Source organism: Somniosus microcephalus, chromosome 31, assembly GCF_052327205.1.
Source record: "Somniosus microcephalus isolate GS21.2 chromosome 31, FLI_Smic_1.0, whole genome shotgun sequence".
NCBI lineage: Eukaryota > Metazoa > Chordata > Chondrichthyes > Squaliformes > Somniosidae > Somniosus > Somniosus microcephalus.
The window spans coordinates 38,419,381-38,431,587 of record NC_141017.1 but is presented as its reverse complement, the minus strand read 5'-3'; the positions used below and the strand labels follow the sequence as shown (position 1 = coordinate 38,431,587).

At 52.5% G+C, this 12,207-nt stretch overlaps 1 protein-coding gene across 2 annotated transcripts in view; it reads right to left on the bottom strand.

Annotated features, from left to right (window-relative positions):
* The window catches only part of tyk2 (tyrosine kinase 2), a 141,710-nt gene that overhangs the window by 31,991 nt on the left and 97,512 nt on the right, over positions 1-12,207 (bottom strand). For both annotated transcript variants that reach the window (XM_085971866.1, XM_085971867.1), the window contains exons 12-15: positions 9,118-9,294; positions 7,205-7,292; positions 2,686-2,813; positions 402-537 (exon numbers count right to left, since the gene is read on the bottom strand). In XM_085971866.1, the coding sequence (XP_085827992.1) occupies positions 402-537; positions 2,686-2,813; positions 7,205-7,292; positions 9,118-9,294 (529 nt within the window). The remainder of the gene's footprint in view (positions 1-401; positions 538-2,685; positions 2,814-7,204; positions 7,293-9,117; positions 9,295-12,207) is intronic.

Genomic DNA, 12,207 nt, shown 5'->3' with positions numbered 1-12,207 from the left:
TTTACATATAAATATGGACATAGGGATTTATAACATAGCTCAAGCAGCCAGAACATCTTTATTTTGCGATAGAAGGTATTCTCCTGCTGAATTTTACCTTACTCAGTTCCACCTGGATGCACCAAACTCCCCTTCCCCGTGGCACGGAGAATGTGTCAGTAGAGATCAGGAACTCGCCACCAGAGGCATTGAGCTCACGGCAGACGTTCCATGAACTGGGGGGGATCTCGGAGTACGGTAAGAAAGGAGTGGTTATCCAACCTGTGTGTCAACAGAGCTTCACCTGCACGTAGCTGGAGGCTTGGCTTTCAACATCGAGCACTGTTACTCAGCAAAGTTACTGAAACTTGAATTCCCATGTCCCCCACCCACCCCAAAACAGCCCAAAAGCACAGACTAACCTTCTCGAGTGAGCACGGTGAAGCTGATGCCGGGGTCGCTGACCTTGATGAAGGGGGTGCTGCCCTCCTCCAGCCCTTTCCTTGCTACAAGGACGTTCTTGCAGCAAATGTTCCCGTGCACCATGTTTTTGTCCTCCTGAGAAAAACATTTGAAAAATGTACGTACCAGTTAAACTGTGAGAAACAACACTGGCCAGGCTCTAGACCGCACTGACTCCTGCTTCAGGGCCACTGACTGATTCAATATTGGAGCTTTTTGATGCATCACCCAATGTATTAAAAAAATATATATTTTCCTCCCATCCCCATCCTGAAGGCACCGACTCCGGTTGGGTACAGTTGCAACAATGCCAGTACATAGGAACAGGAGGAGGCCATTTAGCCCTTCGAGCCTGTTCCACCATTCAATGAGATCATGGCTGATCTGTGACCTAACTCCGTATATCCGCCTTTGCTCGTATCCCTTAACGCCTTTCATTAACAGAAATCTGTCAATCTCAGATTTAAAATTAACATTGACCTTGCATCAATTGCCGTTTGCGGTAGAGTTCCAAACTTCTACCACCCTTTGTGTGTTGAAGTGTTTCCTAATTTCACTCCTGAAAGGTCTGGCTCTAATTTTTACGTTATGCCCCCCAGTCCTAGACTCCCCAAACAGCAGAAATAGTTTCTCTCTATCTACCCTATCTGTTCCCCTTAATATCCTGAATACTTCAATCAGATCACCCCTTAACCTTCCAAATTCCAGGGAATACAACCCTAGTTTGTGTAATCTCTCCTCGTAACTTAACCCTTGAAGTCCGGGTATCATTCTGGTAAACCTACGCTACACTCCCTCCAAGGTCAATATATCCTTCCTAAGGTGTGGTGCCCAGAACTGCTCCCAGTGCTCCAGGTGTGGTCTAACCAGGGTTTTGTACAGCTGCAGCATAACTTCTACCCCCTTGTATTCAAGTCCTCTAGATATAAAGGCCAGCATTCCATTAGCCATTTTGATTATTTTCTGCACCGGTTCATGACATTTTAATGATCTATGTACTGTACATGGACCCCCGAAGTCTCTTTGTACCTCCACTGCTTCTAGCTTTTCACCATTTAGAAAGTACTCTGATCCATCCTTTTTAGATCCAAGTGGATGACCTCACACTTACCTATATTGAAATCTATTTGCCACAATTCTGCCCATTCACTTAATCTATTCATATCTCTCTACAATTTTGCACTCAGCACAGTACCTTTTTTTACCTCGCCCTTTCGCTTATTCTTCATGCATGAACCCAGAAAGTGAGTACTGACGGGCTATTCGACTACTGAGGGCATCAAAGCCAGGGCCGATCCCAAACTTGCCCTCAGCCGCCATCCACACAACTGCCCTTCCCACCAGGGGCAGGAACCTGGGATGGTTTTTTTTTTTATACAATCCCTCCCGAGCTTGGGGTACGGAGACCAATTGTAACACCCCCAACAGAAACGTACCAACTCAGCACAGACCGAGGTTTGCACCCGGGGCATTGCAGGTCCTTATGGTCAGCATCAGCTGGTGCACTTCCATACAGAGACACCGGGGGGAGCAGCGGAGACATTTACAGCATGCATTTACATAGCAACTGACCCTACCGCCCAGGCACATCTCCAATTTCCAATTTCAATTTTATTTGTCACATAACCAAATACAAGAAGTGAAATCCAGTCAGTGAAATACTTTTTCTTAACGAGCCGAGCGCACCAAGCAGCAAAGGACACCTAGCTGCCTGGTTCGCACGGAGCCCGTAAGGACGGCAGCCATCTTCATCGGCGCTGTCACAATAGGGTCCGCTCTCGCCTCGCCATCTGAAAGCTTCAGCATGTCAGGAATTACACCGAGGAGCAGCAATTATAGTTATGTAGACAAACATGCAATGGAACCCGCTGCGTGTTTCCAGTGTTTGGTGTTTTTAATTGGACATATTTCACCGTTCCTTCATCGTTACTGGGTAAAAATCCTGCAATTTCCAATCTAACACCACCATGGGAACACCATCATTACAAGGCCTGCGGAGGAGACGGCGCACCAACACTTTCTCAGGGTGACCAGAGATGGGCACTAATTCGGCACATCACGCAAACAAATATTTAAAAAATTCAAACTTCCAGCATTTACTTTCTTTAAATTGTGTTGAGGTATAATATATATGTGTGTATTTTATATATATATGTGTATAAATAGATAGATAAAAGCAGATATGTGTTCTAATCTATGTTTAGATCTTCACTAGGAAATGGGCTAAGCTGTTTAGATGCATACCAGATAGCTCAGAGCACTAGCAAGTTGCTGAATGACAGTCAGACTCCACTCTGGGCTCAGCTTTCCTTTCTCCTTTCGCAGCAAGACATCCAGCGGTCCGAATTCCACATATTCTTCCACAATTATATCTGCAATATGAGGACAGTGATTATCTTCCTGTAACGACAGAGAGAGAGAGAGAGAGAGAGAAATAAAGAGAAAAAGAGAGAGAGAGAAAGGGAAAGAGAGCGCGAGAGAGAGAAGAAACAGGCCACACAATGTAAACATTGTCAACATGCCCATAGTTTTGTGATTAAAATCTGCCCTAAATTCCTAACATTGCATCTTCGGCAACAAGGTTTAATTAGAACACGATCGGTTTGGGATTCTGCAATTCTTTGTGTATTTGATGTATCTTCATTAATATGTTTGCTGGGTCTCTGAAACATCTCAAAGCACTTCACACAATGCACTGCTCAGAGTGTTATGGATATATTTTAGAAAGATTAACCCAATTTGCAATGGTTTCTTTTCTAAACTCAGTTCTGGTTCCAGCCCTGTATCAGCAGTTCTGGTGACTCCACATCCTTGCTGCACGGTGATGTTCACACAGAAGGCAACACCACTGTACATCGGCACTGCAGGAATAGCAAGCAGAATATACAGCTTTAGAAATATATATAATGATATAATGCAGGCACACACATGTATTCTAATTATAGCCCTCAACAACAAATAGGCTGTTACATCAGTGCTGACCAAGGCTGCCACTGGTATTCAATGAGGGAGGAGAGTGTGGCAGAAGTTTGGGAGGACGCCATGCTCTAGGATAGTGTCACAGGATCTTTAATCTCCACCTGAACAAACAGACACGGCCCCTGTTCAATGTCTCATTCAGAGCACGGTGCCTCTAACAGTGGGGCGGCGGCCTAGTTAATGCAGCGCAGGGCTTAAACAAACAGGCGTTTGAGCCAGAGGAAAATGAGCTCCCAACTGAGGGAAGCTGGCACTATTTAGGAATCAAGTGCGCAATTTGTTGCACATGATTTGAATCGAAGTATTTCGGATGGGGTCTGGCCCAGACAGCTGGAGCATCACTTCCTCCCCCTTTGTGATCCAGCCACTTGAGATAAAGGACAACATTCTATTAGCCTTTCTGATTACTTTTTGAGATAAGATTAAAGCATTTAGTCACTCCCATCTCCTGGCTTGTATATGTGCACGAGCAGATCTCTGATGGCGTTGCTCACAGGTAGTCCTCCCCAGACTGGCTGCTGTGATGGAGCTGTGTTTAACCTGCCCTGTCCCAGTAAAGGAACAGCTCAAGTATTCCCTGTGGGAAAGTGATCTAAATATGCAAATCTGGGTCACTGCAGCTGCTTGCAAACTTCTGGCTCTGCATCAGAAGAATCCAGAATTAAATGACTGGCTTATATTTCTCTTTTAAAAAAAAAAAAATGGGTTGAACCCATCGCAAAATGTGACATTTTGAGGTGTGACAGAATGCACTAAAGGCAAGATTTTATACAACGAAAGGTGGAGGTGGAAAGAACTGTTTTGATGGACATGAACATTCAGCCAAGCAGCAGACATGTGATGTGCCCACTGACCAGTCAGAGAAAGTCTGTGAACGGTGTCCAAAAAAAACCCAGCAAGACACAGCAATGCCGACTGCACCTGTAACGTGACAGTCTCGGAAGAGAATGTGCTTTGCAGCATCCTCACAGTGAGCACTGACCCACAGGCCAGGAGGGCGAGCAAAGTTTAAAAGCTGTGTCGACCGGCTCGGACTTTATTTCTAGGTGTAGCACATGCCTGAAAGATCACTGAGGACAGGAAATGCCAATTACACCCAACATCCCCATTTATTTTTATACATTAACCTCACTTACTTGCCTTTGCACCTTATCCCACTCCTCTCCCCTCTCTCCATCCTCTCCCCCTCCCTCCCTCACTCCTCTCCCCCACTCCTCTCCCCCTCCCTCCCTCACTCCTCTCCCCCTCCCTCCATCCTCTCCCCCTGCCTCCCTCACTCCTCTCCCCCTCCCTCCCTCACTCCTCTCCCCCTCCCTCCCTCACTCCTCTCCCCTCCCTCCTCTCCCCCTCCCTCCATCCTCTCCCCCTCCCTCCCTCCCCTCCCTCCATCCTCTCCCCTCCCTCCCTCACTCCTCTCCCCTCCTCCCTCCCTCCCTCACTCCTCTCCCCTCCCTCCCTCCTCTCTCCCCTCCATCCCTCCATCCTCTCCCCCCCCCTCCCTCACTCCTCTCCCCTCCCTCCCTCCTCCTCCCTCCATCCTCTCCCCTCCCTCCTCCCTCCCTCCCTCACTCCTCTCCCCCTCCCTCCTCTCCCCCTCCCTCCTCTCCCCCTCCCTCCTCTCCCCCTCCCTCCTCACTCCTCTCCCCTCCCTCACTCCTCTCCCCCTCCCTCCCTCCTCTACCCCTCCCTCCTCTCCCCACCCCTCCCTCCCTCCCCCTCCCTCCCTCCTCTCCCCTCCCTCCCACTCCTCTCCCCCACCTCCCTCCTCTCCCCCTCCCTCCCTCCTCTCCCCCTCCCTCCCTCCTCTCCCCCTCCCTCCCTCCTCTCCCCCTCCTCCCTCTCCCCTCCCTCCCTCACTCCTCTCCCCCTCCCTCCCTCACTCCTCTCCTCCTCCCTCCCTCACTCCTCTCCCCCTCCCTCCCTCACTCCTCTCCCCCTCCCTCCCTCACTCCTCTCCCCCTCCCTCCCTCACTCCTCTCCCCCTCCCTCCCTCCTCCTCCCCCTCCCTCCCTCACTCCTCTCCCCCTCCCTCCCTCACTCCTCTCCCCCTCCCTCCCTCACTCCTCTCTCCCCTCCCTCCCTCACTCCTCTCCCCCTCCCTCCCTCACTCCTCTCCCCCTCCCTCCCTCACTCCTCTCCCCCTCCCTCCCTCACTCCTCTCCCCCTCCCTCCCTCACTCCTCTCCCCCTCCCTCCCTCACTCCTCTCCCCCTCCCTCCCTCACTCCTCTCCCCCTCCCTCCCTCACTCCTCTCCCCCTCCCTCCCTCACTCCTCTCCCCCTCCCTCACTCCTCTCCCCCTCCCTCCCTCACTCCTCTCCCCCTCCCTCCTCTCCCCCTCCCTCCCCCTCCCTCCTCTCCCCCTCCCTCCCTCCCTCACTCCGCTCCCCCTCCCTCCCTCACTCCTCTCCCCCTCCCTCCCTCACTCCTCTCCCCCTCCCTCCCTCACTCCTCTCCCCCTCCCTCCCTCACTCCTCTCCCCCTCCCTCCCACACCCCTCTCCCCCTCCCACACCCTCTCCCCCTCCCCTCCCCCTCCCTCCTCTCCCCCTCCCTCCCTCCTCTCCCCCCTCCTCCCTCCCACACTCCTCTCCCCCTCCCTCCCTCACTCCTCTCCCCCTCCCTCACTCCTCTCTCCCCCTCCCTCCCACACTCCTCTCCCCCTCCCTCCCACACTCCTCTCCCCTCCCTCCCACACTCCTCTCCCCCTCCCTCACTCCTCTCCCCCTCCCTCCCACACTCCTCTCCCCCTCCCTCACTCCTCTCCCCCTCCCTCCCTCACTCCTCTCCCCTCCCTCACTCCTCTCCCCTCCCTCCCTCACTCCTCCCTCACTGCTCTCCTCCTCCCTCCCACACTCCTCTCCCCCTCCCTCACTCTCCCCTCCCTCACCCTCGCCCCCTCCCTCACCCCTCCCCCTCCCTCCCACACTCCTCTCCCCTCCCTCCCACACTCCTCTCCCCCTCCTCCCACACTCCTCTCCCCCCCCCTCCTCACTCCTCTCCCCACCCACCCTCACTCCTCTCCCCCTCCCTCCCTCACTCCTCTCCCCCTCCCTCCCTCACTCCTCTCCCCCTCCCTCCCACACTCCTCACCCCCTCCCTTCCTCACTCCTCTCCCCCTCCCTCCCTCACTCCTCTCCCCACCCTCCCTCACTCCTCTCCCCTCCCTCCCTCCTCTCCCCCTCCCTCCCTCACTCCTCTCCCCTCCTCCTCACTCCTCTCCCCCTCCTCCCTCCCTCCTCTCCCCTCCCTCCCTCACTCCTCTCCCCTTCCTCTCTCACTCCTCTCCCCCTCCCTCCCACACCCCTCTCCCCCTCCCACACCCCTCTCCCCCTCCCTCCCTCACTCCTCTCCCCTCCCCCTCCTCTCCCCCTCCCTCCCACACCCCTCTCCCCTCCCACTCCTCTCCCCCTCCCTCCCACACCCCTCTCCCCTCCCACACCCCTCTCCCCTCCCACACCCCTCTCCCCCTCCCTCCCTCACTCCTCTCCCCTCCCTCCCTCACTCCTCTCCCCTCCCTCCCTCACCCCTCTCCCCCTCCCTCACTCACCCCTCTCCCCCTCCCTCACTCCTCTCCCCCTCCCTCACTCCTCTCCCCCTCTCCTCTCCCCTTCCTCTCTCACTCCCTCACTCCTCTCCCCTTCCTCTCTCACTCCTCTCCCCTCCCTCACTCCTATTTCTAAAGAATAACAGTCACTGAAAAGCTATTGAAGGGTTTCAGCTCCACCTCACAAACAAATATAAAACTAAACACTGAAATATAAAGGATAAAAAAAATGTAAATTACTTTCTGAGCCTCGCACACAGACTCCGTGAACAAAGGCTAGGTGAGCGTGAGATATCTGACTCATCAGACTGGCCAGCTCGAAGAAAGCCTGCAAAGGAAAAACAAAAGTTAAACCAGGTCAATCAACACGAGCCAAACAATTGGGTCTGAAAATGATTGAAGCCGCTGGAAAGTAAACCGATACAGTGGACCCGAGCTGCAGTCCCAGCGTGGAATACACACAAGAACCTGATCCTTTCTGATCAAGAGTAAAGCACAGTTTCTGCCAGGTATTAAACACACACATACCTGCACGCTGGATTATCAAAACCCCAATTCTAAAACAAGTAGGATCACATAACAAACACATAATCACGAAAGAAAATGTACAAATATAAGACATGGCCATTCAGCAGGTCAAAGCTTAGCCCTCTGGGACCCAAACTCTCCCACTCCAACCTCCAGCAGCATGTTGAACATGAATCTTTTTTCCTCTTCCACCCCACCCAGCAAGTTATTCCAAATCTTTGTGGCTCTTTGAATTAACATTTGGGAGATGATATTTCCTAGACGCCGATACTCTAAGACTGCAGTAGTCCTTTCCAGGTTTCTATATTCCTACATTTTTACTCATTTAAATCTGCTGATACGATGGTCCCAATTTATTTACCTTCTGTACCATTCGGGGCTGTGAACGGTAAACTGGCGTAAATAACCTGCGGTGATGGCTGCTCCTCATCATCACAAGGCTAGGGGCTCATCGTTTTAATCTTACAGTTTTTGCATGTATTTAAACTCCTCGACTGAGTTACTGTCCATGCAACATTCTAACTGCTCAATACTCTCCACAGCCCTGAACCGCTGTCCTCAAGAACACACCAACTTCCCCATCAGTCTTTTGCTGTCAACCCCATCTTCATAACTCTCCTTCCTCCTGAAGTGACATCTTCAATGTTGCCTCTCGTTGGGTGGCCACAACACAGAGCTCAGTGGGCGGCACTCTCGCCTCTGAGGCAGCAGGTCATGGGTTCAGGTCCCACTCCAGTGACACTCCAGTGCAGTGATGAGGGAGAGCCGCACTGTCGGAGGGGCAGTACTGAGGGAGCGCCGCACTGTCGGAGGGGCAGTACTGAGGGAGCGCCGCACTGTCCGAGGGGCAGTACTGAGGGAGCGCCGCACTGTCGGAGGGGCAGTACTGAGGGAGCGCCGCACTGTCGAAGGGGCAGTACTGAGGGAGCGCCGCACTGTCCGAGGGGCAGTACTGAGGGAGCGCCGCACTGTCGGAGGGGCAGTACTGAGGGAGTGCCGCACTGTCGGAGGGGCAGTACTGAGGGAGTGCCGCACTGTCGGAGGGGCAGTACTGAGGGAGCGCCGCACTGTCCGAGGGGCAGTACTGAGGGAGCGCCGCACTGTCCGAGGGGCAGTACTGAGGGAGAGCCGCACTGTCCGAGGGGCAGTACTGAGGGAGCGCCGCACTGTCCGAGGGGCAGTACTGAGGGAGCGCCGCACTGTCCGAGGGGCAGTACTGAGGGAGCGCTGCACTGTCTGAGGGGCAGTACTGAGGGAGCGCCGCACCATCGGTAGTGCTGTCTTTCGGATGAGACGTTAAACCGAGGCCCCATCTGCTCCCTCAGGTAGGTGTAAAAGATCCCATTGGCACTATTTCAAAGGAGAGATGGGGAATTCATTACCACATTGCTGTTTGTGGGAGCTTGCTGTGCGCAAATTGGCTGCCGCATTTCCTACATTCCAACAGTGACTACACTTCAAAAATACTTCACTGGCTGTAAAGCACTTTGGGACGTCCTGAGGTTGTGAAAGGCGCTGTGGAAATGCAAGCACTTCTGTCTTTCAATCGTTCGCAGGCCCCGGTAGTGTGATTGAGATTACTGATGCAGTTGTGACTTTCACAGATTCCCTTCTGTTTTTCTCACCAATGCAATGTCCCTGTGACTGGGGTCAAGCACTTTCAACACCACACGGATATCCCTTGCTTCACTGAGGCTCGGTCCACTGGAAGAGTCCATCTCCTCCTCCTCCTCCATTTCACCTCGGATGCAAAATCTACCGGCATAGATATTCATCCTAGTTCCACGTCCCAGATGGTGCTCCTGCAAACAGAAATTAAACATAATTATTTGAAAGTGTCGGTGCCCGTACGAAATACTCAATACTCACCAACGGCCATTTGCTCTCATGATATTATGGCATGGTGCGTTGGTGTATTAACTCGCCATGGCGCTGGATCACTCTGCGCAATAGGGTTTTAAATTTGGGTCTCCAGACTCCAGGAGATTCATGAGGGATTCCCACAGGGTCAGCGGATTTCTGTCCTGAGGCCGGATGGATTACATGATCCTTCTGGCCAATCAGCTGATGCAACCAGCTTGGAAACCTGGATCACCGTTGTCGGGATGCCCTGCTTAAAAAAACGGGACAACTGAGAATTATGCTCTGGGCACAAATCTGAGCGTGCCCAACTCGAGGGCCACATGGAGTGAGATTCAGAGTTTACTCGCACGCTCACCTTACAGGTTGGGAAATGGCACGTGTTGTGACGGGGCCCAAAGAGGAAAGAAAATAACCTAAAACATGGGGCAAACGTGCCCCCCACCCCGGCCCCACACCACTCATTAAAACAGTCTGCTGGAAAGCCAGCTCAAATAGGATACGTGGCTCGATAACTAATAAAGAAACCACATATAACACCGGAACACCCGACTGATACGTCTGCCCAAGGTGCGCGCATATTTCAATGGCTTTTGCTATGAGGCCTCGGTGCTCTGGTCCTCCCCCTTCCTCTGGTAGGGAATCCCCTGCTTCCATTGCTGTTGCCCCCAACTGCAGGACGAAAACCAGTTTCACACTCTGTGGACAAGCAGCAGCTTTCACCTAATCGGCAATTCTCTCAATTTTGGTGTCCAACTCCCATTGTCCTTTCTAACCTCTCTGTGTCATATTCATCGATAAAACTATGGTCGTTGCTCCCTCTGAAAGTTCCTCTCATGCTCCTTCTAAGTTCCGCGGCTCAGCGGTCGCACTCTCACCTCGAGTCAGAAGGTTGTGAGTTCTTAAGCACATCAGCACGGCTGAGACTCCAGTGCAGTACTGAGGGTGTGTTTACGATTACATTACACAGGATTACACAGGATATACGGCGCCGAAACAGGCCATTCGGCCCAATTAGTCCATGCCGGCGTTTATGCTCCACTCGAGCCTCCTCCCGTCTTTCCTCATCTAACTCTATCAGCATAACCCTCGATTCCCTTCTCCCTCAGATGCTTGTCCAGCCTCCCCTTAAATGCATCTCAACCACTCCCTGTGGTAGCGAGTTCCACATTCTCACCACTCTCTGGGTAAAGAAGTTTCTTCTGAATTCCCTATTGGATTTCTTGGTGACTATCTTATATTGACGGCCTCTAGTTTTGCTCTTCCCCACAAGTGGAAACACTCTGTACCCACTCTATCAACATTTTTCATAATTTTAAAGACCTCTATTAGGTCACCCCTCAGCCTTCTTTTTTCAAGGTGAGACATTGAACTGAAGGTCCCGTCTGCTCTCGCAGGTGGATGTATAAGATCCCATGGCACTATTTCGAAGAAGAGCTGGGGAGTTCTCCCCGGTGTCCTGGGGCCAATATTTATCCCTCAATCAACATCACAAACAGATTATCTGGACATTATCACATTGCTGTTGTGGGATCTTGCTGTGAGCAAATCGACTGCCACATTTCCTGCATTACAACGGTGACTACACTTCAAAAAATACTTAATCGGCGAGTCGGGCAGAGGCAGCGCAGCGCGGTGAGCAGCAGCAGCAGCCAAGCTGACCCGCTGGAGCACATTGGCCGGCAGCTCCTCGGCGGGAAGGAATTCCGACTAGGAGGGGAGCCGAGCATGGCGGCCAGAGGCCGACCCGTGAAGAGAGAGAAGTAGGCCCCGGGCCGTGGAGCCGGCGATGGAGCATTCACATCCCGACGATGTGTTCAGCGAGTCGGGCAGAGGAGCGCAGCGCAACGAGCAGCAGCAGCAGACTCGACGACACGCTGCAGCACGTCGGCCGGCAGCTCCATTTCGGGTAACTCGCAGTCCGGCTGGGAGGAGGGGAGCCGGGCATGGTGGCCAGAGCGGGAGAAGCAGGCCACCACACGTGGAGCCGGCAACAGTGAGGAGGAGGCCGCGGTGAAGAGGAGGACGGAGCGGCTGAGGGACATCGTGCTCCCACTGCCACGGGAAGCCATTGTATTGACTCTGAACGCGGCGCTGTATGCATAGCTGACGCGTCCCTACGGGGAACAAGCATTCCATTGTACTTGTTACATATGGCAAATAAATCTAATCTGAAACTGAATCTGATCTGAAACGCTTTGGGACATCCGGTGGTCGTGAAAGGTGCAGCATGAATACAAGTTCTTTTCTTTCTTTCAAACATGCTCACCCTCCAGTCCACACCACCACGGTGCTGAAATTAAGACTCATTGCATCATTTCTGATTCTAATATTACCCGAGCATCAAAACTGATTCCTGTCCCTCTGCCAATTTTATATCCGTGCTGCCACTGTCCCTTCAATCCCATGGGCTTTAGTTTTACTAACAAGTCTATTATGTGGTACTTTGTCAAACGCTTTTTGAAAGTCCATAGACACATCAACCGCACTGCCCTCATTAACCCTCTCCGCTGCTTCATCAAAGGACTTGATCAAGTCAGTCAAACAAGCTTTGCCTTGAACAAATCCGTGCCGACATTCATTTATTCGCACATACCTTTCCAAATGTCAATTAATTTTGTCTCAAAGTTTCCTCACCACCAACGTTGGGAGGACTGGCCTGGAGTTGCCGGGTTTATCACCATTCCCTTTTTTAAACAGGGGTGTGACATTTGCAATCCTCCAGCCCTCTGGCCAAGGTCAGAGCCGCTGCAATTTCCACCCTTACTTCCCTCAGTAACCTCCGACGCATCCCATCTGGACCAGGTGACTTTTCTACTTTGAGGACTGCCAACCTTTTAAGTACATCCTCTTCA